A 27,159-nucleotide genomic window follows, 5' to 3' on the forward strand; every position below is an offset into this window, starting at 1 on the left:
ATTTCATCACTCGTTCCACTTTGGAAAGAAGCGCGAGAGGATGTGCGACGGTTAGCGGCGCCGTCCAAAACGGTTTGGATGGCGAGGCAAAGCAGCCATAGCAGCGGGAGCACGTAAAGCCAAATAAAAGCGATGATGAAGTCCTTCCTCTTGCTTTAAAGATTGCACCCATTAGGCCGGGTAAAATTCACGGGGGCTTCTCGTAAGTCTCGCCCTGGCCGCAGTTACGGCGGGCAGACTTCAAGCAACTCGGCTCTGACTGGAAGTGTGAGTCACGTTCGCTCTTGAACATGATTCCGTTTGGAGGAACGTGAAACTCATGTGAATGGGAGATCCCAGATTGCCACGAGTCTTTTCCCAAAAAGATGATTCAGGCTGTTTAACGTAACTCCTAATTGAAGTTTAACGTTCAACTAAACACGAAACCAACAGCTTTTAATGCTAACAGGCAATGCAAAATAGCATACACAGGCTAACGAATAGCATCTGTATTTTTTTATAACCCTTTAAGGAACCACAAATAGTTTCACAATCAATGAAGAAAGCTAATGAAACCATACGTGCATATTCTTTATCCTCTGCAAAGAGCGACTACAATTACTGCGACTTACTGAGGAGTGACTGTCTCCATGTTCAGTGGCGCCTTGAGATTTGTGGTTTTAGTCGTCGTGCGACCACGCTCGTGTCTGAAGGCTCGACCGTCTTCTGCTTTTGGTGACATTTTTGCTTTGTGCAATGAATTGTTTCGAATGTAAAATGTCGTTCGCCAACTCAGATCGTTCCTGATGTCATTTCTAATTTGCTGTCACAATAGCAACAAAAATTTGGGGGTTTTAAAAAAATATTTTGGTCTGTGTAGGTTGTCAGTCATCTCAATCGAGGTGATCCACAATGTTTGAATCAAGCCAAATGGACTCTCTCAGTTCAGTTGAATATATTTTTTTGGGGTCTCATTTTCTGACAATGCTCAAAAGCGACTTGGGACGATTTGACTTTTCATCTTATGTGCGTTGTTGGCTCGATAGAGATTGCGAAACAACGATCTGCCCGTTGAGATGATGCAGATGAATAACAAAGGCAAGCCTCTAACCGCTTCCTCTTCCTTTCAAATGTTTCTGCCGGTCGGAGGAGCACATGTAACTTTTTAGTTCATTATGCACAATAACGACAAGCAGCTGAAAGCACGGCCCCCGTGGCGGCGCGCAAAAAAAAAAACAACAACCTTTCAGTTACAAAATGCACAAAAAAAGAACTTTTCATGTGATTGGATCGAGGTTGTCAAAACAAAAGGCCAGTTTGGCATCAGAGGTCGTCTGAATGCGCCAAAAAGACACGACGGACGCAGTGCGGAGCCTGCAGCACGTTTGGCACGTTTGACCAATTAGCTGTGTTTGTCTTTCAAGGCTTGTACCCCGGCGGCCCCCACCACCACAGCGCCTCCGCCGAGCTCCTCGCCACCCCCGCCGCCGCCGCCAGCGCGACCGCCGCCGAGCTGCCCTCACGACAGCACTGCCTGGACCCGGACCTCAACAGCCCGCGTCATCTGTCGCCCATGGAGGGCAACAGGGACGGGTGAGTATCGCGGACCACGTGTATTCGTCTGTTTGAGGATTTTTGGGGGGGCAGGGGGACAGTCATTTAGGGAAAATCTCACCATCCAGGAACTGATTCTCACCCCTGCAATTTATTTTCCGCATTTCCTCACACGTGTGTCGTAGGCGTAAGCTCATGCTCTCTGTAACTGCAAATTTCAGATTTGATAAATGCCGTTGAAAAAGATGAATTTCAACGACCTGGACGGGGTGGAAAAATCAGTACCCGATGGCTGACTTTAGGCGGCCGATGTGGGCCGACAGGCATCGCAAACGTTCCTCATTAACAAAACGTCCGCGCACTGGCCGCAGGACGACGTGATGTAGCCACGAGATGAGAGAGCGAAAACACTCCGTGAACATGAAACCTCTTGATTTCATGTGAGCTATTGCAAAAGCGCATTTAAAAAAAAAAAAAAGACAGCGTCCTGCAAAAATATTGGGACACCTAGCCCCCCCCCCCCCAAAGGGACAAAAGAAATGGTGGATTACAATGTTTGTTTGGACCGGTGTTTCCCAACATACATTGCGCCAAGGCACATGTTAGACAAGAAAAAAATGGGTGTGTTAGCGGCGTGCCTTCAAGGGGCATGGCCTAGTTGCTGGGACTGATGTCATAAACCGGAGTCAGGTTGCATGAGATGTAGCCGACTGCAACTCCTTGTGAGTGTCCTCAAGCTGCTTGTCCCGTTCAATAGACGTCTTGAGAGCTCGACGGCGACTGAGGCACTCCTTGCCCACCTACGAGGGCATACCTTAGTCGCCCCCCTTTTTTTCATACTAAAGGTGCCATTGATTGCATACTAGTCATGCTTGCGCACCGTCTTCTTTCAAATGAACTGCCAGCGAGAAAAATATGTGAGCTTGTCGACCACGTGGACAATGACAGGAAGGATTTTTTTTTTCTGCTCATTTAGTGAGCACGTAGCATTGTGATTCAAGCCCGGCCGACCGTAGCGAGAGCATCTTCGGGATCGTACAAGAGAATCTCCGTGGACTCGACAAATAAATGAATCACACCGATAATATTATCAAGGTCACAACTTTGTCCCGCAGAGCCTCCCGCTTTGTTTTCTGCCGATTTCTCATCCTCATTCCCGGCGGGAAGGCAAGGGCGATCCCGTTTGGAGGATGAACTTCTCGGCCCCGCTGACACAAACCTATTTGGCTCTTCTTCCTGGAAACGAGTCCGCTTGTTTGCCCCCCTCCCCCCCTGACGGGGACGAGGGGCCGCGCTGGTCACGGCGAGTTCGTCGTGACACGTCACTTGCTCTTTTTCTGGCACCCAACCGGCATTCGCAATGTTCCTCCAACAGCCTCGAAGCGATGAGCAAACCTCTCCTTGCTGGAAGGGTTTCACGTGTTAATGAGAGCAAACTGTCAAAGCCTGGGGTGGGGGGTGGGGGGGGGGGTACGGTTTTGCTAAACGCCCTTACATCAGGACCAGAATCCCCTTGCGAGGACGGCGACTCGGCACGCGCTCGGGATGCAGAGCCCAAAAAAAAAAAAAAAAAAAAAAAGCAGATTGTGCAATGAGTTTGTACCAACGTGTTATTTGCGCCTCATTTGCTGCGTCCGGGAAGAAAGAAGCAGCAACGTTTGGGGTCATCACGGATGGGGTTAGCGGGACGCCTTCCACGTCAGACACGATTATTGACATTTCTTAGCGCAGATTCTACAGGCCTTGTGATTGATTGTCTTGTTTCGTTTGCACATGTTTTTGTGTGTGTGCGTGCGTGTGTGTGTGTGTGTGTGTGTGTGTGTGCGTGTGTGTGTGTGTGTGTGTGTGTGCGTGTGTGTGTGTGTGTGTGTGTGTGTGTGTGTGTGTGTGTGTGTGTGTGTGTGTGTGTGTGTGTGTGTGTGTGAGTCGGTGAGAATGATTCCTAAGAGTTCAGGTGATTTGAATAAAAACATAACACTGTCTTGAAACCCTAATTTGACACCACAATCTGTCTTGAAACCGTAATTTTTTGAGCCTTTACTGAAACTCTTCTTCAGAACCGTAATTTGAAACCTTACCCCGCATTTGATACCCTCATCGAGGATTGAAAAGCAATTTTTTAAATATATAAATATATTAACTCAACCCAGAGTCTAAATCATAATTTGAAACCCAAATTCTGTCTTTAAACCCTATTTTCAAACCTTAACCCTGGCTTGAAACCCTACTTTGAATTCTTGACACCTTCTTTAACATTTCACTGCCACTATGAAGTTTTTGTCTATTGGGTTTAAGGGGTTCGACACAATACACAGTTTACAAAGTATCGCCGATTACGAGGAATCAATAGCCAAGTCGCTTTTTTTGGGGGGGGGGGGGGGTTATGCTCATAAAACTGCAGGGTCAAAAGTAACCTAAATTGTACAGAAAACTGTCTAATGTGGTTAACCTCCTCGCTTAAATGTGTTTACCCCCACCGCCCCCCCCCCCCCGCCCCCCGGACTCAAGCGGACCATTTACAATCGCCGCACTTTGTCACTTTGCCGCCCGCCGCTCATCTTCCAACATGTCGGGTGTAAATGCTGTGTGGAGCTCTATCGGCGGCTGAATGTTGCCGTTGACGGCCGCGTATTGATATTAGAGCCCCTGTGCAAATATTAGCGCCGGGCGTTTAGATTGCGCAGCTGCCGTGATGGACGCGGGCTAATTGAATTTGAGTGGCAAACGCCACTCCATTAAGAGACGCCGACTGTGAAGGAGAAACCTCGCGCCTCTCCTTGGCTTCAAACCCCAAGTTTAAACCCTAATACAAGCACCGTAAACCCCTATTCCTGTATTGGAACCCAACTAAAACCCCCTCACCTTGTCCTAAACCCGACTTTGAAATCTCAACCCCTGCCAGAATTCCTACTTGGAAACCTTTATTTCAAAACTCTAAAAGTTGCCTCGTCAGGGCAACGCCCCCCCCGGCTGCACGGTGACTTGTCAACACGGCCCAAGTCTGACTTGCCTTATCTTGTCATCCTGGCGGAGGGCAGGTTTCAGTTTTTTGCAAGTCCTCCAAAGACCTTCCTAAATTCATTGAACGTTTTTATTTTCAATTGTTAAAAACTCAAGTGAATTTTCATTTCCATGAGTCCTGCAGCGTTCGGCCTTTTTTTGCCAATCGACCGAGGACCGTCAGAGGAGGTCCGATCTGGGCCGGCCAGAACCACCCACCCCCCGCCCCCTTGACCTCCTTGGCCGTGTCCGGCAGCAGCGTCGTCGCGTCTGCCAAGCATGTGCTTCTTCAGCAGCAGCAGCAATTTATGCGCTGCATTCCTTATCTGCACACGCTAAGGAGCTGTTGAATAGTTAAGGGGAGTCGACTTGCCAGCTGCATTTTATTAAAGGCAGTTACAGTGTAAAACTACTGCAAGTGGCGGGCGGTCACGACAAGCAAGGCCTTCGCTGCTACCTTCGTTTACAAGCAAAATTGGAATATATATATATATATATATATACACACACACACACACACACACACACAGTTGGGTCGCTGTTTTCCGATGTCAAAAATCCCATTTACACTGCCTAAAAATAAAAATAAACAAGCATGACATTCCTTGGTTTGACTGCCTCCAATAGAAAAAGCATGATGTCATTCAGCTACTTTCATATTCCCTTTGCGGTAAATACTTTACAGTTACGGCTTGGATAAACACCATTTGGTGTGTTTTTCAACGAAAGCGTGCGTGTCGACCGGCCGGTGACGCAGTGCAGACTCGCTCGGTGTCGTGTGGGCCCCGGGCGCTTCTGCACAAGCTCACCCGAGACGCGCCGCGAGGTGTGGCCGGCTGGCGCGTAGCCCTGCTGGAATCAGCTGCCTGGGTGTCCGAGAAGCAGGATGGACGGAAATGGGATATTCCATCTGTGATTTTTTTTTTTTTTCAAACAAGAAGCGGGGGCGGGACTTGGGGGCGGGGAGATACAATGCAACTTTTCATTCTGTTTGTAAATAATAGACGCCAGGTGCTTCCAGTAATGGATAAAGAATATATGTCCTTGAGTATTCTGACATTAACTGTCGACATGTGTTGCTACACCGTTTTTGTTCAAATATGTGTTGCTGAAAGGAATCTAACCCTGCGACTAACTACAATATTGGTTAGCCCATCTATGGCGTTTTGCATTGTCGGTCAGCATTAAGCTCTTAATGTCAATATCTTTATCGTATGTTGGAAGGTGTTAATGTTTTAAAAAAAACCAGATATTGCCGCTTTTTAAAAGCTCTAATATTCCAATATTTGCAGTCTTCCATGACAGCACTTAACGCACATCTCGAGACATTTCTCTGAAATGCAAACTCGGTCGAGTGTTTGTTGACTTTATAGCACAGTCCGTATTTGTGGGGAGGCCCCAAGTTTCCACACGTCTCCTCCTCGGCGGTGAGCGAGCAGGCGCGGAGGTCCGCTTGGGATGTCATCACGCCTTTGACTCGATTCAAGTCCTGAGATGATGGATTGAGATTGGAAGACAACATCTGTGTGTGTGTGTGTGTGTGTGTGTGTGTGTGTGTGTGTGTCTTCTCCAGGGTGTCGGGTCCACTCCTCTCTCCGGGGATGAAGGGAACAGGCACCCCCCCTCCCCCTCCGCCCCCTCCCGCATTGGAGAAGCATCACGTCCAAGCCCAGCACAAGCCCTTCTCTCACTATCACCACCATCAGACCCCCAACAACGGTAAGGCCAATGAGGACTTTTGCTCTGAAGCACAGGACACTTTAGGACACCTGCGCAAACATATGCAAAAAAAAAAAAAAAGGATAATAATAACAATTCAAAATTTAACGGCATAATGAAGGTGTACCGAATGATCCGGGCGCTGAGGTGATATTGCCTGTCAAGGTCGTCGCGCGCACACACATGCGCTGCAAAAGATCGGAAGCGCTTTCTTAAAAAGCTGACTCGTGTCTGGAGGAGCTTTTTTCTGAAGCCCACTTGGGTCAAGAAAACGGCAGCCGGCGCGTCGCGCTGTTCTCGGAGAACATGGCGAGCCGGGCTGCCACCCCAGTCACGCTTTAAAGTTAAACACTGTTTTCTCTGCGCACTTGAACACACGGACGTTCCCGTCACCGCTTTGTGGTTAACGCTGTCGCCTCGACATGGTCCAGAAACGGTTGCCTCGCCGCTATTGTGACTCCAGTTCTCCACACGCAGCGACAACGCAGACAATGATCAAGTCTAAGTTAAGATTCACAATAGCGTCTAAAATAGATTCTAGAGAACTTTTTTTGTGAGTCCAAGGAGAGAGGACAAATGTTTTCAAGGGCCCTTTCATAATCGCATAACGCTGAAGTCAGAACGCTAAGCTAACAAAATGTCCTGTTATGAGTAAAGATGTTCGATACCGCATATTTTCAGACCTACGCCCCGGCTCACAGTATTTACTCTTTTGAGTATTCACAATACAGAGTACCCATCCGAAAAATTGTGACCAAAGACCTTTCTTTCCGATGCAGCTGATGATGTGTCAGACTACCGCAGTAATGCGTCAACGACTGCCGAGGAGGATTCACGATGTCATATTTGTATTTATTTTGGCCCTTATCGCGGTTGGTATCGGCTGCCTCCACAAGTACCCGATACCTTAGAATAAGGCACTATCTGGTATCGTTGCTCGCCCAGGCTCTGACCGACCATTGAGAGGCATGGTTTAGCGCTGATAATTGACGATGAAGGTTCTGGGCAGATTGGGCCGGCCTAGCAACAAGAGGCTCAAATCGGATTGGACAGAAAAACCTGATGTGCACACAGGCTTGTGTCAAGAGATGAAGTTTGGGCTTCTTTTTGATATTCTCTTTCTCACCTCTGCAGAATTCCAAGGTAGCTTCCAGAGCTGCTTCCACTTCTCGGACTCCTTCTGCATGGAGCAGACGGTGAACGGTGGTGGCAAAGATTCTCACGCCTACGCTTCCCATCAGCACAATGGCTTCCACATGGCCACCAGCAACTCTTTGGGCCCCGCAGGTGAGCCATCCCATAATGCTTCCATTCAGGCCAGGGTAATCATTCCGCCTGCATCATGTTGGTGTGCGTCTGTCTGTCTGTCTGTGTGTGTGTGTGTGTGTGTGTGTGTGTGTGTGTGTGTGTGTGTGTGTGTGTGTGTGTGTGTGTGTGCGCGCGCGCGCGCACGTCTCCCAGGCTTCAACTTGAGTCAGGAGCTGCAAGGCGGCACAGGGTGCCAGTTCTCCTCCAGTCCAGAGGAGGGCGCCTACTTCCAGACGGGCAGCTTTGAGCGCAGCCTCGGCCACATGTCGTCAGTGTACTCCGAGTCGTAACCCAGATAACGTACAAGTATTTAGAACTCGCCATTATCACGTCGCACGTACTTTCCAGTGGCAGAGGCGGAGCTTTCCACTTGTACAACAAACGCTAATTTTGATTTTATTGTAAGTATTTTGAAAAAAAAAACAAAACACTTTTGAGATATATCTGGTGAAAGTTTTCCATCTTGTTTAGTTGAAGTCATTAGTATTCACTCCGCCTTCTTTTGATTGTACAGTGAACCCCCGCGATAATTGACTGGCAATAGTTATCGAGACTATATTAGGGGAAAAAAAGCTTATTAAAACACATCGTAAAGATATTTGAACACCCCTAGTTGCATAAAACTGTATAGCAAATATATGTTGACAGTGTACATGCCTGTGCCTTTGAGAGGCGGGGCCTGGCTGGGAGAGCTCAGACGCAAGTCTACATGTAACTCAGTAGATTACTTTGGTGACATCTGGTGGCAAGGAAGTAGTGCAGTGAGTTGAGGAGATTCATTATGACAAAAGTAGTTATTTGCTGCCGTTATGTGTTATATATAGATCTTTACAGTTACAGCATTACTACACTTGTCAATTATATTCGCGGGGGTTCACTGTACCAAAGAAAGCTAACAGGAGGGTTTGTGAGAAAGGGGTTGAGCCAGTGAATTCTCCAAAATCCTTTCACAATCACTTTTATTGATCCAATAGAACGAGAAGAAATGGATTCGGTGACCCTGCCGCAACAATGTGAACGTTTCCTCTCATGCGTTTTTGTGAAAACATCATCTTGTATTGGTCATCTGTTTTCAGAGCGAAGCACAGAAACACGCGTATCATGTTGCTCTGTTGTTTTAATAACGGGGGTGAAACGATGTTTGCATTCCTCCGTTTGATTTTGTGGGTTTGGGTTTGTGTCCTTGCTACAGTAATGCAGAGCAAACCGACCCTCTGTGTATAAATGTACAGATTGCGCACCGCACACGTCTGAATGTTTGCCATTTCCTCCATTCAAAAAAATAATAAATATATGAATGAAACATGTCATCATCTGTCGGTTGTTTTGATTCCGACATGGGCCTGCGCTGCCCCCCTGTGGCAACGGTGAGTATGTACACACATAAAGTGGCATGCCTTGCCTTTGATTGCATGTCGAACAGCGCTGTACAAATGTCAAACCATCATCTTACTTCTTCTTCTTCTTCTTGTCTCGGTAGCTCTGGCGATAGAAGTTACAGAAGAGGAGGATGAGGATGGTGGTGTAAAAAAACACAAAAAGGTTGGTGGCGAGCGGGAAGTCGCATTCGGTGAGCAGGTTGGAGGTCGTGTGCGTGATAATCAGCAGTAACTGCAGCTGGCGAATCAGAATGAAAGCTGGCGTTAATTTCTCTGCGTTGCTTGCTACTTTTTTCATTTTTGCTTTTCAGTTTAGTTTTGTTTTTTTTAACTTGAGTCAGTTTGTACTTTGGTTGAGGTTTTTTTTTTCTGACAAATTGCACCTTCAACCAGATTGCTTCAGTGTTTATTCCTCTTCCTCTTGCGTTTTTGCTGCAAAATATTTTGATATCTTCAATCGAGCTCCGAAACAATTTCCTTTTATCTGGCGACTTACAATTGACTCGGCGCATCCGACACCTGCATTCTTCAAGTCAAAATCTAAATCAATGCACATCAAAAATATACATAACAAAATCTAATTCTGCAGTGCAAAAAGATAAATATAAGATAAAAACAGCTGTGGCATGTAAGCTAAAATGTTCTCTTCAAAAAAAAAAAAAAAAAATGAACGAGCAGAATGGTGCCCCATATCTTTAAAAGTCAGATTACTATTTGGATCTTTCCATCCATCCATTTCTAATCTGCTTATCCTCACAAGGGTTGCGGCGCGTGCCGGAACCGATCCCAGCTGTGTTTGGGCCGTAGGCGGGGGGGGGGGACAACACACTGAACCGGTTGCCAGCCAATCGCACGCGGGGTGGGGGCTGTGCCGGCTAGTAGCAGAGAATTGCTCAATCAACCCCCGTCTTCTTACCAGCTGCAGGCAGGTGAGGTAGGACTTCCACCACAGGTACTTCTGCATGTGAGGGCCCAGAGCAGCCAGCCCATAGTAAGAGTACATCACAGCGTGGACCAACGTGTTGAGCAGGGCCCCGAAGAAAGCTGCGACAAGAGAAGAGGGCTTGTTTTACCCCCATGAATTCCCATGAAAAGTTCCCAACTTGCAATTCTCCCCCAAACTGCGCCACTTTTGTCCGGGAACGTTGTCAACATGCGAGCTTACACTGTCCGCCGGCCCTGTACTTGACCGCAGACCACCAGTTGAAGATCATGGTAGCGTGGTGGAAGACGTGAAGGAAAGTCAGCTGGCTGTTCTTCTTCCTCAGGATGAAGAAGACCTGCTCCCGTCAGCACAAGAGTAGGATAATGACTTTATGACAGAGATTAATAGCATCAAAAGACTTTTTCCAACGACTAGCTCTATCCATGAATATTTGGAGGTGCAACCCAAAGCAAGTTTCCGCCACCGTTGTTAGGTGTGCGGTCGGTAGTCCGTCCCTTTTCCGCCACCCGCAAATACCCGTTTACCAATGATGAAAATGTCTACATACCGTGTCGCTGAGCTCGATGACTTTGGAGAAGAAAAACCACCAGCAGGCCCGAGCCATCTAACCGAAAAGGAAGCGACGGAGAGACGCCGGTGAGAGAACCGCACACGTCTACTTAAAGGCTCTTTCCGCCAAATGTTTCTCACTCTCATGGGCAGCGGCCTGCTGCTGTAGTCCACCGGCTGACACAGGAGGCTGTAGTTGGACAGCCAGGAAGTGGCCAAGAACTGCGAGACAAGCCACAAGAGAATTTCACATTTGGAGCTTTTGGAAGCCGAGGGAGGAATAGAAGGCTTTGTATCGCTTAAATGCACTCAACTGGAAATTGGCTCAATGTGCTGTTAATCCATGACAGAGACCACGAATGAAGGTGTGTAGGCCCAACTTTGAAAACAAGATTAATTTCAACTAGTTGAAGGATGGAAGAGAGGAGCTTTCATGGAGTCAGGCCGTAGCTTCGTCTAATAGATGGTCAAGTGCTTTGCTACCATCTTGTGGCATGTTGGGGCAATTACAGAGCTTAACCAGAGTGGGTGTCAAACACTCGCTCGTCAACAACAAAACAAATTCCTTGGGTGTTTACAGATACAGTATTTGGTCGGTTTCGCTCATTCCCGAGTCTAATCATTATTATTCTGATACACTGTCCTGCGCTTTCCTTTGGAGTCAGACAGTCCTCCTCCAAACTTCTCCAGTTGGTTCAAAATGCCCCCTCTCAAATGCAACACGCAAAAGGGAGCTCATGACTCCGACTCTGGCTCTCCCTCCGATGGTCGCCTGTTCACTTTCGAGTTACTTTTAGGATGCTTTTTTTTTTTTTTAATTTCAAATTCAAGAACTTAAAAAAATATATCAATTGTTATGTCTGAATCTACATAAGGGGTCGCAAAGAACGAAGACTGTGCCAGCAATCGCTCAACTTCACACACATTCCAAAACCAAAGAGGGTTTGACGCACCTCATGGAACATGTAGGCCGACAAGCCCACCATGGCCAAGTTGTAAAGGATGAGGACAACGCGGAGGTCGACGGGCTCTCTGTGTCTCATGAGCCGAGGCCCCGCCCAGACCAGGCCCAGGTACACCCAGACGATGATCGTGACCGGGATCGGCGAGTAGACAAGCGGCCACGGGTCAGTTCTCTTGTCTGCAACGATGCACAGTACAAGAACAATACTTAGCAGGCAAAGATTCTTTTGCATGTTCCCAAAATGAATGTCACTAGAGCTTACTGAGCAGCTGTATTCCAAAGTCACCCTGTATTGTACAAGGGTTGATAAAAATTATGACGATTTTATAAGTGTTACCTGTACCTAGAGGCAGCTTAAATAAAAGGCATTCTTACATTCCAATGCCGTATTTAATGTGTAATGTGAGAAATTTAAGGAGGAGAAAATTGATCAAATTTTGAATGATGGTGAACTGACTATACATGCTTGTTTTTTTCAGCCCAAAACGCCTGACTATACATGTTCGGTTTTTTTCGGCTAAAAAATTACATGGTCGAAAAAAACAACCATGTATAGTAAGGCATTTTTGGACGAAATTTTACCCGAAAAAAGTAAGGCGTTTTTGGACGACATTTTTTGCTGAAAAAAACGACCATGTATAGTAAGGCATTTTTAGCCGAAAAAAAGGACAATGTATAGTAAGGCATTTTTAGCCCAAAAAAACAACCATGTATAGTAAGGCATTTTTGGACGAAAAAAACGACCATGTATAGTAAGACGTTTTTGGACGAAAAAAACGACCATGTATAGTAAGGCGTTTTTCACCGGAAAAAAAACGACCATGTATAGTAAGGCCTTTTTGGACGAAAAAAACGACCATGTATAGTAAGGCCTTTTTGGACGAAATTTTTAGCCGAAAAAAACCGACCATGTACATGTAGTAAGGCGTTTTTAGCCGAAAAAAACGACCATGTATAGGAAGGCGTTTTTAGCCGAAAAAAACCGACCATGTATAGTAAGGCATTTTTGGACGAAATTTTTAGCCGAAAAAAATGACCATGTATAGTAAGGCGTTTTTAGCCGGAAAAAACGACCATGTATAGTAAGGCGTTTTTGGATGAAAAAAACGACCATGTATAGTAAGGCGTTTTTAGCCGAAAAAAACCGACCATGTATAGGAAGGCGTTTTTAGCCGAAAAAAACGACCATGTATAGTAAGGCGTTTTTAGCCGAAAAAAACCGACCATGTATAGTAAGGCATTTTTGGACGAAAAAAACGACCATGTATAGTAAGGCCTTTTTGGACGAAAAAAACGACCATGTATAGTAAGGCCTTTTTGTACAAAATTTTTAGCCGAAAAAACGACCATGTATAGTAAGGCGTTTTTAGCCGGAAAAATCCGACCATGTATAGTAAGGCATTTTTGGACGAAAAAAACGACCATGTATAGTAAGGCCTTTTTGGACGAAATTTTTAGCCGAAAAAAACGACCATGTACAGTAAGGCGTTTTAGCCGAAAAAAACGACCATGTATAGGAAGGCGTTTTTAGCCGAAAAAAACCGACCATGTATAGTAAGGCATTTTTGGACGAAATTTTTAGCCGAAAAAAACGACCATGTAGAGTAAGGCGTTTTTAGCCGAAAAAAACGACCATGTATACTAAGGCGTTTTTAGCCGAAAAAGAACGACCATGTATAGTAAGGCGTTTTTAGCCGGAAAAAAACGACCATGTATAGTAAGGCATTATTTGCTGAAAAAAAACGACCATGATCTATAACAAAACACAACTCTGCTGCTCTATGTGGCGCTTTGGCTCAGTGGTAGAGTGATAGAGTGCCACACCAGAGGTTGAGTGTTCAATCCCTGGTTGTTGCAACAATGTCTACTCTTTAACCGCCATATACAATTTATTTGAGGAAAAACACAAAACAACCCAAAGGTTCATTGTGGTAGGTTAGCTCAGTGGTAGATAGCTGAAGTCCCAAATCCAGCGGTCAGGTGTTCGATTCCCAGTGTTTGCAATAAGGTCACACCTTTCTTTAACCACCATTTGCAGCTTTATTGAAGACAACACAAAACAAACAAGAAGTTATGTGGTGGTGTAGCTCAGGGGTAGAGAGACCATGTCCCAAACTAGCGTTTGGGTGTTCAATCCCCAGAGGTTGCACCCATATCCCTTCTTTCTTTGACCAACATGATAAATAAGGCTTATTGAAGTCATTTTTTGTATCGTAAGGCGTTTTTCGGCGAAAAAAATGACCATGTGTAGTAAGGCGTTTTTAGCCGAAAAAAACGACCATGTATATATATATAGTAAGGCGTTTTTGGATGAAAAGAACGACCATGTATAAGGCATTTTTGTACGAAATTTTTAGCCGAAAAAAACGACCATGTATAGTAAGGCATTTTTGGACGAAAAAAACGACCATGTATAGTAAGGCGTTTTTAGCCGAGAAAAACGACCATGTAGAGTGAGGCGTTTTTGGACGAAAATTTCAGCCGAAAAAAACGGCCATGTATAGTAAGCCGTTTTTAGCCGAAAAAAAACGAGCATGTATAAAAAGGCGTTTTTGGACGACAAAAACGACCATGTATAGTAAGGCGTTTTTGGACGAAAAAAACGACCATGTATAGAAAGGCGTTTTTAGCCGAAAAAAACGACCATGTATAGGAAGGCGTTTTTGGACGAAAAAAACGACCATGTATAGTAAGGCGTTTTTAGCCGAAAAAAACGAGCATGTATAGTAAGTTGTTTTTGGACGAAAAAAACGACCATGTATATATAGTCAGGCGTTTTTGGACGAAAAAAACGACCATGTATAGTAAGGCATTTTTGAATGTTTTTAAGCCGAAAAAAAACGACCATGATTAATAAAAAAACACAACTCCGCTGCTCTATGGGGTGCTTTGGCTCAGTGGTAGAGTGATAGAGTGCCACACCAGAGAGTGTTCGATCCCTGGTTGTTGCAACAATGTCTACTTTTTATCCACCATATACAACTTTTTTTCGGCTAAAAACGCCTTACTATACATGGTCGTTTTTTTCGGTTAAAAACGCCTTACTATACATGGTTGTTTTTTTCGACTCAAAATTTAGTCCAAAAACGCCTTGCTATACATGGTCGTTTTTTTCAGCCCAAAACGCCTTAGTGTACATGGCAGCCATCTCGTTACCCCTGCGTGCCGCGTCCTTGATGCATAATTTTCCCGCGGGACGCACAGTTCCAAATAATGTGCGTTTTTGGGACGCGAGGAAATTTGTTAATTTTGTATGCCTGAATTATTAACATTTTTGCAGCATTTGTTTATAAGAAATAAACCTATTATGAATGTATATTGTTGTTGGTTGTGGTATTATCATATGCGAGTGAATAAGTAGACCATTTCAGAATTCGAAATTTGGGACTCTCTAAATGTATAATGGGACTCATACTTTTCTGATCAGCGAGTCCCTGGGACTCGCTGGGGGTAAACTGTGACATTATCACTGGAACTACATTTCAAATTGAGGCGTTTCGCTTAGACAAAGTGCATTACCGTCATATCATCACATCTTGGTGCTGAGGAACTGTGTGGAAATGAGTTGAGGGGTTTCATCTAGACAAACTTGTTGTTTCACCACCACCCTGTGGGATCTTAGTGTGTTTCACTGAGACACAAGGTGTACTTTGCCGCCATGGGCAGCTGTTATATTTAGTGATTGAGAGGCTTTTGACATTTGATCAAAGTTGCCTGTTAGATATCCTGGTATCGGTTGTCGGTGTACCTAATGAAATGACCGATGGACCTTTTCAAACAAAAAGAAGGAGTTTCATTTAAATGTAGTCCCATGCAAAGGACAAACAAACATTCTAACCCTAGACGATATACCAAAACGACAGAGACAATGCCGACATTCATGCAACACGTTTTGGCAGCTTTCAAAGAGGGCACTTCAAACTTAGTATTTGAACAATAAAGTAAAAGTTTTAGGAAAACTAAACATGTATCAACAATGGATATATTAGTTGTTGCGCTAGGAAGAGGGAAATATACCTACCTCCAGTTTCTACAATGTACCGGTGGACAGATGCGATCGTTTCCCACGCGGACGCCATCACCTGGCTGTCACCGCACCCCCAAAAGACCCAATCAAAATCGACAAGAAGATTTGACACACTTTCCGACGACGCGCCGTGCCAGATTGAGAACAAACTTCAAGTTGAGGGCCGTCGCGCTTCCACATTAGGCGCCCGCTAACGCTAGAGTGCAACAATGCAGAGGAACGAGACCGCATTCTTTGCATGACTAAAAAAAAAGAAACAAAGGGTCAGGTTAGGACGCCAACCGTACACGATGACGTGTTGCGTGTCAAACGGTTTGGCTCATGCCAAACCAGTCGGAAGATGACATCATAGAGAGCCAGCGCTGTACTCTTTTGAAAATATTTTTGAATACATATGGTCCACAAAAAAATAAAAGAGTTACAAAAAGTAGATGGGTGATGGAAAAGAAAAATCTTCAGCAGGCCTTGTTTTGTTCTTTAAAATAGATTGTTTTGGCGCTATCTGGTGGCGTCTTGGTGTCAAGAAATGTGATTTTGACTGTTTTGTAAAGCGCTATATAAATGAAGATGTAGCAGATTTGTTTCTGTAAGTAATTAGTCTGTCCTGGTTTGTGGTCTTACCCATTTGGTTCCTATTTCTGTCATCGTGGTTTTAAAGTTTTGCGTCTCACTATGCTATTATAGAAACCTGCCTTGGGACTACGGCTGAAAACTAGCATTCATGCCAAGTACGGTTTATTCTTGTGTTGATTTATGTGCACAGTCCTAATGAAATAAATAAACTGGAGGCTTCATGAGAGGGGGCCAGCCTTCAAAATTCTCTCAGAATCACTTTTACTGACTAAAAAGAAAGAAAAAAATGGACTTGGTTAGCGTATCGTGACAGTGTGAACGTCTCCTCTCATTGATTTTTTTGAAAAACGTCGTCTTTCATGGGACATCTGTTTTCAGACCGAAGCACAGAAACAAACATATCGTGTTGCTGTGTTGTTTGAATAACAAGTGGGAAACAATCTTTGCATTCCTCCGTTTGATTTTGTGGGCTTGGGGTTTTTATTTCCTTTGGTACAGTAATGCAAAGCACACCAAGCCTCTGTGTAGAAATGTACAGATTGCTCAGAACACACTTTAGAATGTTTGCCATTTTCTCCATTCAAGAAATAAATATCTGAATGAAACATGTCAGCACCTACGAATTGTTTTTAATCCAATATGGGCATGCGCTGCCCTCTTGTGGCAATGGCGAGTATGCACACACGTGCGCACAAACAGAGTTCAGCAACATGTCTTGTGTGTGATTGGATGTAAACATTTTCAAGTGGAAAAAAAAAAACAGCGCTGCACAAATCTGAACCCGTCTTACTTCCGCTTTTTCTTGTCGAGGTAGCTCTGGCGATAGAAGTTACCAAAAAGGATGACGAGGATGATGGCGTAAAGCACCACCAAAATGTTGGTGGCGAGCGGGAAGTCGCATTCGGTGAGCAGGTTGGAGGTCGTGTGCGTGATAATCAGCAGAAACTGCAGCTGGCGAGGCAGAATGAAAGCTGACGTCAATTTCTTTGCATTGCGTGTCACTTACCGAGTGGTGTTTTTTGGTCTCTTCTGGTCTATAGTTACTGTACTTCGGTCGAGTTTTCAGTTATTTGTTCTCGACCTGAATTTTTTTGTGTTTCTGATGACGTTTTATTTCACTCCCTACATTTGAAAACAGATACACAGAACATCCGCATATTTGTGTGTGTCTAAAAACCGCTTAGCTTCAAGCTATCAAACAATGCAAATCGCCCGCAGACATACAATCATCACAACAATACCCCCGGCATATATTATTAATCCTCTGCAAAGAACAAATATTGCTGCTTTGTATCTGTCATTTCTACTCTTTGCTCTGTCAAAATAGACTTGCTACTTTGCTCAACCTCCACAGATGACGATGTTTAAAAAAAAAAACACAGATTAAGACTGCTCCTTCTTACCAGCTGCAGGCAGGTGAGGTAGGACTTCCACCACAGGTACTTCTGCATGTGAGGCCCCAGAGCAGCCAGCCCATAGTAAGAGTACATCACAGTGTGAACAAAAGTGTTGAGCAGGCCGATTAAGAAACCTGCAACACCACACAGTGATTCTATTAGCAGATGAAGGGAAGCGACGTGGATGTCCAAAGGAAAACAACTCAAGATTTGATGTTTTGTTTTGCTTTCACCTTTAGAGGTCAAAGGGCTCACCATCCAAAACACGCGACCCCAAATCCACCCAAAAAAAAAAAAAAAATAGAGGACTTTGACTTTATATAAGCGTGTGGGTGCTTCTGGAAAAAAAAAATGTTCGAGTCAAGACACCGCGGTGTACTTGCATGAAATTTGACTCAAGGTATGCAAAAACTATATTTCCCCATATATGCATACAATACAATACAATACATTCAAATTCCCTACGAAGAGCCAAATTTTCTGGTTGACTTCATTGCCGAAAGCAGAAGTCGACTTACACTGTCCGCCCGGCGTGTACTTGATCGCAGACCACCAGTTGAGGATCATGGTGGCGTGGTGGAAGACGTGAAGGAAAGTCAGCTGGCTGTTCTTCTTCCTCAGGATGAAGAAGACCTGACCCCCCCCCCACCCCCACCCATCAACACAGAGAAAGGACATTCTCTTCATGGCACGTGACAGACAAGAGAACAAAAGATCTTTCTCAATGACATGCCCCCCCCCCCCCCACACACACACACACTGGTAAGTGCCCCGGTGCCCGTTTACAAGCTATTAGAAAGGTGGATGTATATACCGTGTCACTGAGCTCGATGACTTTGGAGAAGAAGAACCACCAACAGACGCGAGCCATCTTTGAAAAAAACAAACAAACAAACAAAAAGAAGCAACTGAGACATGATAACAATCATAAACGTATGACGTGGTTTTGGAGACACTCCAAGAATGCTTTCCGACAAAATGTTTCTCACTCTCATGGGCAGCGGCCTGCTGCTGTAGTCCACCGGCTGACACAGGAGGCTGTAGTTGGACAGCCAGGAAGTGGCCAAGAACTGCGAGACAAGTCACACGAGAATTTTCACAGTTGGATTGTTTGGATCCAGCAAAGCGAGCGGAATTATCGTCGGCTTGCCGGATCCGTACGCGGAGTTGCGGCTGGCTAGCTTGCACCCTGCTCGGTATCTTGCGCGCTTCCTTTCTGCGATCTCCCGCAGGGTATTTTGATGCGAACGTAGCATGACGCGTGTCAAAGTGCCGCTTTACATTTGACCGTTTCATCGTATGGTATTTTGTTCTTGCAAATTAGACACACCGCAGAACGTGTTCTCGCCACAAAGACGAATCCTTCGGGCTATTCGTCCTGAAGTCGACCATACATCTTTTTTTTCTTTTCGCCATTTTATTCTTCAAAGGATTAGCTTTGAGCTAATGACCGAGCTGACTGATTCAAAACGGGGGCGTTTACCTGTTGACCAAGCAAACGGCCAACGTAGGCCAGCATCATCCAATTAGAATTGCTCCTGCTGCCAACAAGAAGACAAATGTCTTGTGTTTTAATTGCTCAGTTCAGTCAGTCCTCCTTCAGATGTCTCCAGTTGGTTCAAAATGCTGCCACTAGGATCTCAACTGGAACAAGCACATGACTCCGATTCTGATTTCCCTCCACTGGGCGCCCGTGCGCTTGAGAGTTCATTTCAAGAGCCCGTTTTTGTTGTTGCTGTTGTTTCAATCTTCAATTTTACACGACAGATGACAAAGAACCAAGACGTGTGGCGGCAATCGTTTAACTTCACACACATTCCAAAAAGCAAAGAGGGTTTGACGCACCTCGTGGAACATGTAGGCCGACATGCCCACCATGGCCAAGTTGTAAAAGATGAGGACCACCCGGAGGTCGACGGGCTCTCTGTTTCTCATGAGCCGAGGCCCCGCCCAGACCAGGCCCAGGTACATCAGGACGATGAGCGTGACCGGTATCGGCGAGTAGACCAGCGGCCACGGGTCAGTTCTCTTGTCTGGAGTATAAAAAATAATAATAATAATAAAATAATGAATAAAGGTAGATGACAGGTTTACAAGGTGAGTAAAAGTGAAGTCAAAACAAATGTTGCCCCCCCCCAAAAAAAAAAATCTTGGCATTGTATTTAAATTAAATTAAAAAGAAAAAAAAAGTTCTCATGTTATCACCGATATGGATTTTTGGGGCAGATGAAGGGTGGGGGCAACGTTTGAATGTCATTCCCAAGTCTGGTCCTCGAGAAACTCCTATCCAGCCTATTTTACATGTTTTCTTTCCTCCGACGCCACTGATTCAAATGATCAAGATCGATATCGGGCTTCTGCAAAATTTGCTGATGAGCTGATTTGAATCAGGTGCCTTGGAGGAGGGAAATATGTCAAGCGCGTTGGATAGGGGCTCTCAAAGACCGGACTTGGGCATCCTTGATTAAGACACAAGTAGTGCCTTGCTGCCCCATTTGGTGCTGCGGAATTACATAGAAGTCAATTGAGGATTTTCATTTCGACAAAGTGCAAAGTTGAAGTTTTGTTGAGACAAAAGTAGCGCTTTAGTGCCATGGATCGCTATCTTATTTAATGATTTAGAGATATTGGACAAGTTGATCAAAGGTGCCTGCTTGATATGCTGGTATTGGACTTCGATGTACCTAATGAGGTGACTGACCGGCCTCTTAAAATGAAAATCAGGATTTGAACATGAAATTTAGTCACATGGAGGCGCCAAACAATGTGACACGAGATTAAATACTAAAAATACAGAGACAATGCTGCCATTCACTCGACACGTCTAGCAGGTTTCAAAGGAGAGTACACCCAACACACTTAGTATTTAACAATAAGAACGCAAAAGTTTTCCAAAAACTAAACCTGTGTTAACAATCTACAAATTTGCTGTTGGCTTAAAAAGAGTGAAACGGACATACCGCCATGGTCGACGATGTGCTGGTGGACGGACAAGATCCTTTCCCACGCGGACGTCATCACCTGCTTGTTATATGCCAAAAAGACGTCATCAAAATCTTGAAGAACATTTGAAATACTTTCCGGCGGATCGCCGCGTGAGCGAGGTTACATACTTCAGGTTGGGTTGAGGGCCGTTGCTCTTCCTCCTTGTGCAGAGCAGCACATTATGCGGCCGCCAACACTCGAGCGCAACAATGGAGAGGAACGAGACCAACACGCACTCGCATTCTTTGCATGCCGACAAAAAAAAAGTCAAGTTAGGACACAAACTGTACACTGGGGGGCGCTGTTTATTTTCTTTTTGATTGTTTTAAAACTGACGACGCGAGCAAGATTAAACTCAAGACATCGACGAGTCTTTCAAACAAATACAGTGGCACCTGACACGTTTTCAAGCAGTTTAAAATGATTTCAACACCCGTGTTTGATCTTTTTAGCCTTTATCGAATCCTTCAGTTTCTGCATCGTACATTTTGAAGTACGGCGCTCGTACTGCTTCTCTAAATCGACAACACGCACACCTGGCTCATGTTTTTCGACTGATTTCGACCTGTAATTCGGTAGATAGACATATTAGACATCATCGGCTTCTTCTTCTTTGTCCTCATTCTTCTTACCACCGTTAGAAGCAGGGCATATGGCAAAACAGTTAAGTTAAAAAATATATGGAAAAACATTTTATACACTACAACATTAAACATTGGTCGGATCCTTCTCACATCTCCCAAAACCCCTACGTTGGGGAGTAGTGACTCAATGTACTCATGTCAAAGCAGCTTTCCCCACTGAAACGAATTGACACTTCATAAATCGGTCTCAGCCCCCCCAAAAAAACCACCACCACTTTGTCAATTTTTTAATAAAAGAAAAATAACACTATTGTATAAAACATGATGAAACATAGGAGAATGTAAAGAAATCAAATAAACCTCGGAATATGTGTGTGCCTTGATTCTGTTGCTGCATTTCTAATACCTTTGGTATCGTTGACATAATATATCGCAATTGAAAACGTTTTAGACATCTACAAATACAGCAATTCTGTGATTTGTTTGATCCTGTCATGAGGGTTAAAAAATTCTAGGAACTTGGAAACTTTGCAGGGGAGTTAGTCATTTGGCGGGGGAGGCGGGGTTGGGTGGGGAGTAATTTGCAGAATTGAAAGTTGGCTATAAACTCGTTCACTCCCATGGACGTTTATATTCGTCAAGTGGAATCTCAACGTTAACGGCCACTGACGTATATGTAAGTCAATCGCCAAGTAGGTTTTCTAAACGGTCGGCGTAAATGTAGACGGTTGTGTACAGAACGTAGAAATTTGAAGTATTCAGCAAGGTTCTTGCTTCGTGGACCTGAAGAAGGAGGAGACTGACAGTTGCTTGTTGTTTCTACTGGACGTCTTCATCTTGCCTTTCTTTGTACCGCGTGGTCTTTTCTTGTCGTCGTCCTTTTGCCTCCTCGCATCCTAAAGTTAGGCAAGTGTGCAAATTAATTATTATCATCATCACAGGCAGTATCAAGTGCTTCTGGTGGCTTTTCATAGCAGCATCTCCGTTTTGAAAATTGCACGCTAGGCTAAAGCAAATGCTTCCAACAAGCCAGGAGCGGAAGAATACTTACTGGAGAGTTCCGCTCCTTCTGAAGGCTTGCAGATTCATAAAGCTTCACAATCTGCACAGAAGTTGACATACGGTATATTTGAATAAAGACAAACTTTTAATGTAAAAAATATATTTTTAAAAGTACCAGGAAACAATGTCCAAATACAGTGGTGTCTTGAGACACAATTTAATAGTTTTTCAAGTTACTAGCCACCGTTCGACTGATTTTTTTTTTTTTGCTTTGATTTTCAAGAAAAAAAGGGAAATTCACTGTCAAACTAAACATAAAACAAAGATAAATACACATTGTGTAAATAAAGTCATGTGACCTCATAGGATAGCCCCTCCTTTCTCCCCACCAAATAAAAACCTGCAAATTTGCAACTGCCGAAATGCAATTATGCAGGGGGTTGACTGCGTCTGTGGATTCCTTTAATATATGATGTGACCTTTTTCACTCCCGTAGACACAGCGGCCTCCTGCAGCGCCAGCCTGCTGATCCAGCGTAGGTCTTCCCTCGGCGGAGGCGCCTCGGCGTCTCCCAGGTGCAAAGCGTAAACCACGTAGATCTGATGGATGTGCGAGAAGATGTGAAGCACCTGTGATGACAGGGCAACAAATTCAGGGGAAACATCCACGGTGGGAAATCAAAACCAACAGTGGATTCATTTTTTCCATTTCGGAAATATGAAGAGATGCAAAATAACATCGCATACATCGCATGTGGTGGGTCCTAGTTGAATTGAATTCATTTTAACGGATGAGTTAAGACCACCCAATTTGGACAAGGAGTCATTCTGATGGCTTTCAAGCACATGGCCAGAATTCAAAGGAGCTTTCAAGCCTGGAGAAAACAGCGTTCAATTTCAAGCACTTACTTCTCCCACGTACTGAAGGGAGCAATCAATCAACGGCGCTCGCAAGTGTTTGCTGAGGTGCGCGCACAGCGCCGTCTTGTGTTTCTTTTCAGATCGCTCCTCCTCTTCCAACAAAAGACTAGGAAACTCCCACAAGCCTGCCAGTAAACCTGAAAAAACCACATGGATTTGGGGGCAAATGTATGTAAGACCACATACCGTATTTTCCACACAAAAAAGGCACATTGGATTATAAGGCGCACCTTCAATGAATGGCCTATTTTGTCATTTTTTTTCATACATTGGGCGCACTGCATTATAAGACGCAATCTACAATACATCCACTAGATGGAGCTACACTCAAGGAAACGCCAACAGAACGATCAGATGTCAGTAAAATTTATTTCATAAAGCAGCGACACAGTTCACTTAACCAACAGCAAGTTGTAACATTGACTCGTTAACGTTGAACTCTCTTGCAGTTGCTCTATTTCCGTGTTCAACTGCGTAACCTGATCGCCTTAAGTTTGAACTCTGCGTTGTCAGCATGTCCCGAGCAAGGAGCCATTTTAGGGCTCCAAATATTACCGTAATGACCATACACAAGGCGCATTGGATTTTAAGGCTCGCTGTGAGCTTTGAAGAAAACGGAAGGCTTTTAGCTGCGCCTTTTAGTGCGGAAAATAGAAAATAGAATAGATATTGATGGAATGGATCGAAGACGTTGGCGATTGTACTCCAACCAAAATGCATCATGAGAATCATAATACACATTGGAACAAAATTCCAACCGTTATTTGGCCTTTGCATGAGCAGGAACTCCTCCTCGCCTCTTTCTCCGCGCCGAGTCAGCACACATGTCAAGGTTCGCTCCAGCCTGGGAGGCTTCTTGGCGGGCTTTCTCGGGAAGTTCTGAGCCCCCAACTCCTCATCCCAAGGCTCGCGTGGGCATAGTGGGCATAATCCGTCGGCACCTGAGCAAGAGTTGCCAGAAAAAAAAAAATGATGGCAAGTCCCGTGTGAAGAAAAGAAGATGACTTACTGCAGTCTTCAATGTCGGGAAGTGTGGCCGGCTTCGTGTCCATTTTCCCGAACAGCCTCTTGGAATTCTGCTCTAGTTTGGCTTGAACCTACACACAATCATGATTAGCAAGCATAATTTCCTCCAGTTACTAGTTGAAGTTCTACCAACAGACTAACGAGCTTGACTCGACCCGAAGTTGACATGCCAACGCTGAATGTTCAAGTGCCACGTGTGCCCCACCTTGGCCCTATCTGTGGCATTAAAGAGTCAAACTTTTCACGACTGATTTTGGTGAATCTTGGGTATTACAAAAACCGGGCGTGTTGGTGGGACCGTCGCATGCTCTCGCGACCGGCTGCCACTGAAGTGGACTGTACTTCTATTTCAGTCCAAAGTGTGAGTAATTTTGATTGTACCTTGCGGTAAGAGTGGCACTGAGAGCGTACAGGACACTGTTCGCACAGGGGTCGCTTTGGGGTGCAAACTCGGGCCCCAAGCTCCATCATAGCTTGGTTGAAGTCACCCGGTCGCTTTCGGTCCACCAGCGTATTCGCCAGAGCCCTGAAAGACGACAGACAAGAAAGAACCATTCATTTTTTTCGGCCTGATGCTAATCATTTTTGCTTGAATGATTCTAAAGTCTAAACAGTCCTTTAAGTCTCTATAAAATAACAACAACAACAACAACAACGAAAAAACATACTTTTGATGGCAAAATTATTTACAATGAATTAGCAGTGCAACAATTATGTATTTGACAAACTTAAACTATTTGCACGCTATTTAGTAGTAGTAGTATTTAGTAGCGTGTGCCCGAATGCATGCGTGTGTATGTACATACATGATGGCATTGTTTCTACTTAAATTGAAATACTCTCTGCGATCTTATCTCTCTTTTGTACACTCGTTGTAGTGGATTTAACGTGACTAACACTGTGATCAATCACACAGGCTGCTTGTAATGATTGAATTTCCAGAGATCTTGACAGAGTTGATTTACTCACCAAAGGGCCTCTGTGACTGCAAGACTGGTACAGTCGGCCCCGATGGCCCTCATACGGCACAGGACGCGGATGACGTTCCCGTCCACGGCTCCTGTGACCTAAGCGATGAGCAATATCGTTATTTCCTGCCATTAAAGGGCGTTCGTGTGTGCGTCTATATGATGGCTGACTTGGCCCAGCGCGATGGAGCCGATGGCTGAGGCAGTGTAGCGGCCCACTCCTGGTAGTTGTCTCAGCAGCTCGTCCACCGTGCCGGGCATTTGGCCCCCAAGCTCCGACACCACCTGCACATACAAAAGCACCAATGACATTACACAACCAGTTGTCCATTAGACTTTTTTTTTTTTTTTTTTACTATGGCACCATTTGACCAATGCAGAGCAATATAAATAATTAAGATGCAGTTTAATGTAACATGACTCACCTTTTTGGCACCTTCATGGAGACGCTTCCCCCGTGAATAGTAGCCAAGGCCCGCCCACATCTGATTCACCTCCTACTCATGAATAAAATCAATAGTCTCAATTCATTTTATGTTTTTTTTTTTTTAAACTGAGATCTGAGGTGAGAGTGGTCACCTCCAGTGTCGCAGCGGCAAGATCCGAAACCGTGGGCCAACGCTGGAACACATTCACACAACTTTACAACATCGACAAACTGATAATATCACCACACACTGATTAAAATGTGTACCTTCATCCATTTTATGTAGTAGCCCATAACTGTGGCGACCTGGGTCTGTTGCAGCATGATCTCAGACACCCACACTTGAATAGGGAACGACAAATACATTCAAGCGAGTTTTGGCAGCTTCATAATGCAATGACGACCTTTAGCGTACCTGCATATGTTCTTATGTTGACATCGGGCTCTCTTAGTGCCTGTTGGAGTAACACAAGGGACTAGTTAGTACATGACACGAGGACCCCGTGTAGTGTTTTACAAAAATTGCTAAATTCATACCAGAGTCCTCCATGGGAGTTCTCTCTTCTCCAGGTCGTACCAGCTGAGAAGATGAGTTCGCAGATAGGCAACATTAGCAGGGTCACAGAATGTGTGGTAGGGGGAGGGCAAAACAGCACCCGTGGGGTCTTCTGCAGGAGAAAAATCAGCGTGATGTAACATACCACGGCAGGTTAGGGCAGGAAAAAAAACATTTTAATGAACAGCGATATGAGCAAGCGTGCTGTTATTTAATCATATTTTGTCACATTATTATTATTACCGTCTTCTTCACGCGTCCGCTGCCTCTTCCGCTTCGGTTTGACGTTTTCCACCGGTTCTAGAGCTTCTTTCTTAAGCCGACGCATCGTTAAACGTAACGCACACATCCGAAAACGTACGTGGAAAGCGATTATTTAATTTCCCCCGTCACTGTTTTCAGCAGGAACGGTTGATTATTGACTTCCACTCGCGCGACTTTAAAGAACCGCCCCCTCACCGACGCTACTCCAATCAGCTGCGAGGGAACACTTTTGACGAGACGTCATATCCGGTAAAAACGAAACCTGATACAGTACTGACAGGTTATAAAAGTCAACAAATGTTTAATTAAATATATAAATGTCTACAATTGTACAAAATACAATGCAAATATGATTTTTAAAAAAGATTTGGGGTTTTAACTGTCATCAGCATCATGATTTTTCTCTAAATGGTGGTCTAAAAGTAAACATCCCCAAATTAAAAAAGACAATAAAATGAGGGCATTAGGCAAATATAGAACATCAAGATAAGATCGATTTCTCCTAATAATTACATTCAAACTTCCACAGACGGTGGCTTGTTTGTCATCCAACTGCATGTAAAAAGTCTCAGGCTCATTCTGTAAAAGCCAGGTACAACTACGTGCTGCTACTGACAAAAAAAAAAAAAAAAAAAATAATCAAATTAACGGCATTAGAAACTAGAAATTTGCTGCCTTCTGCTGGCAAAGTCCAAGAAAAGAGCTTTTCTTCCCAAAAGACGCCGACCGTGCCGCGGATACAAACTGTCTTGAAACAATGTGGAATTTTATAAACTTTTCGTGTAACACTTTCCTCGCTTAAAAACACCCCCACAGTAGTCAGCGTGCTTTTTACATTTCATTTCCAAATCCCCCCCCAATACTGCGACACTATTTACATTCTTGATGTCTTTCAAGAATTAGCACGATTAATGTTGTCCTCCGCTCGTGGGGTGTTTTAATGTTAAGAATAATGTGAGTGCATAAAAGCCTCCCGGGGAGAAGTGGGTGGTGGTCGGCATGGCAGCTGGCGCCCAGGGAGAGAGTGACAAG

At 44.6% G+C, this 27,159-nt stretch overlaps 4 protein-coding genes across 5 annotated transcripts in view; 1 reads left to right on the plus strand and 3 right to left on the minus strand.

Moving 5' to 3' along the window:
• Positions 1-8,868, plus strand: part of glis1b (GLIS family zinc finger 1b) — a 75,513-nt gene extending 66,645 nt beyond the window's left edge. Inside the window, exons 7-10 of the mRNA XM_086115119.1 lie at positions 1,404-1,572; positions 6,107-6,252; positions 7,387-7,539; positions 7,714-8,868. Of these exons, the coding sequence (XP_085971245.1) occupies positions 1,404-1,572; positions 6,107-6,252; positions 7,387-7,539; positions 7,714-7,850 (605 nt within the window). The 3' untranslated portion in view covers positions 7,851-8,868. The remainder of the gene's footprint in view (positions 1-1,403; positions 1,573-6,106; positions 6,253-7,386; positions 7,540-7,713) is intronic.
• On the minus strand, positions 8,503-15,888 carry LOC147203010 (very long chain fatty acid elongase 4-like). The gene is made up of 7 exons (XM_086115120.1): positions 15,420-15,888; positions 11,388-11,575; positions 10,576-10,656; positions 10,433-10,489; positions 10,105-10,219; positions 9,856-9,983; positions 8,503-9,177 (listed from the first exon to the last, which is right to left on the minus strand). Exons 1-7 carry the CDS (start codon positions 15,475-15,477, stop codon positions 9,010-9,012), a joined length of 795 nt encoding a protein of 264 aa, XP_085971246.1. The 5' UTR covers positions 15,478-15,888; the 3' UTR covers positions 8,503-9,009.
• Positions 15,889-16,440: 552 nt separating this feature from the next.
• On the minus strand, positions 16,441-20,629 carry LOC147203011 (very long chain fatty acid elongase 4-like). 2 transcript variants are annotated; one of them, XM_086115121.1, is made up of 8 exons: positions 20,509-20,629; positions 20,356-20,419; positions 19,241-19,428; positions 18,385-18,465; positions 18,210-18,266; positions 17,914-18,028; positions 17,402-17,529; positions 16,441-16,949 (listed from the first exon to the last, which is right to left on the minus strand). In XM_086115121.1, the coding sequence occupies exons 2-8, from the start codon at positions 20,411-20,413 to the stop codon at positions 16,785-16,787; spliced, it is 792 nt and encodes a 263-aa protein (XP_085971247.1). In that variant the 5' UTR covers positions 20,414-20,419; positions 20,509-20,629; the 3' UTR covers positions 16,441-16,784. The 2 variants fall into 2 exon arrangements, with proteins under 2 accessions (XP_085971247.1, XP_085971248.1); XM_086115122.1 differs by having other exon boundaries at positions 20,356-20,416; positions 20,509-20,619.
• A 609-nt stretch (positions 20,630-21,238) lies between these two features.
• mutyh (mutY DNA glycosylase) lies at positions 21,239-27,002 on the minus strand. The gene is made up of 15 exons (XM_086115252.1): positions 26,107-27,002; positions 25,845-25,975; positions 25,723-25,762; positions 25,575-25,648; positions 25,460-25,501; positions 25,306-25,377; positions 25,052-25,165; positions 24,882-24,979; positions 24,294-24,438; positions 23,896-23,983; positions 23,645-23,827; positions 22,875-23,023; positions 22,446-22,595; positions 22,016-22,066; positions 21,239-21,860 (listed from the first exon to the last, which is right to left on the minus strand). Exons 1-15 carry the CDS (start codon positions 26,210-26,212, stop codon positions 21,723-21,725), a joined length of 1,581 nt encoding a protein of 526 aa, XP_085971378.1. The 5' UTR covers positions 26,213-27,002; the 3' UTR covers positions 21,239-21,722.
• Positions 27,003-27,159: the final 157 nt, after the last annotated feature.

This window comes from Hippocampus guttulatus, chromosome 7 (genome assembly GCF_054856545.1).
Source record: "Hippocampus guttulatus isolate MCC_2025c chromosome 7, RoL_Hgut_1.0, whole genome shotgun sequence".
Lineage (NCBI taxonomy): Eukaryota > Metazoa > Chordata > Actinopteri > Syngnathiformes > Syngnathidae > Hippocampus > Hippocampus guttulatus.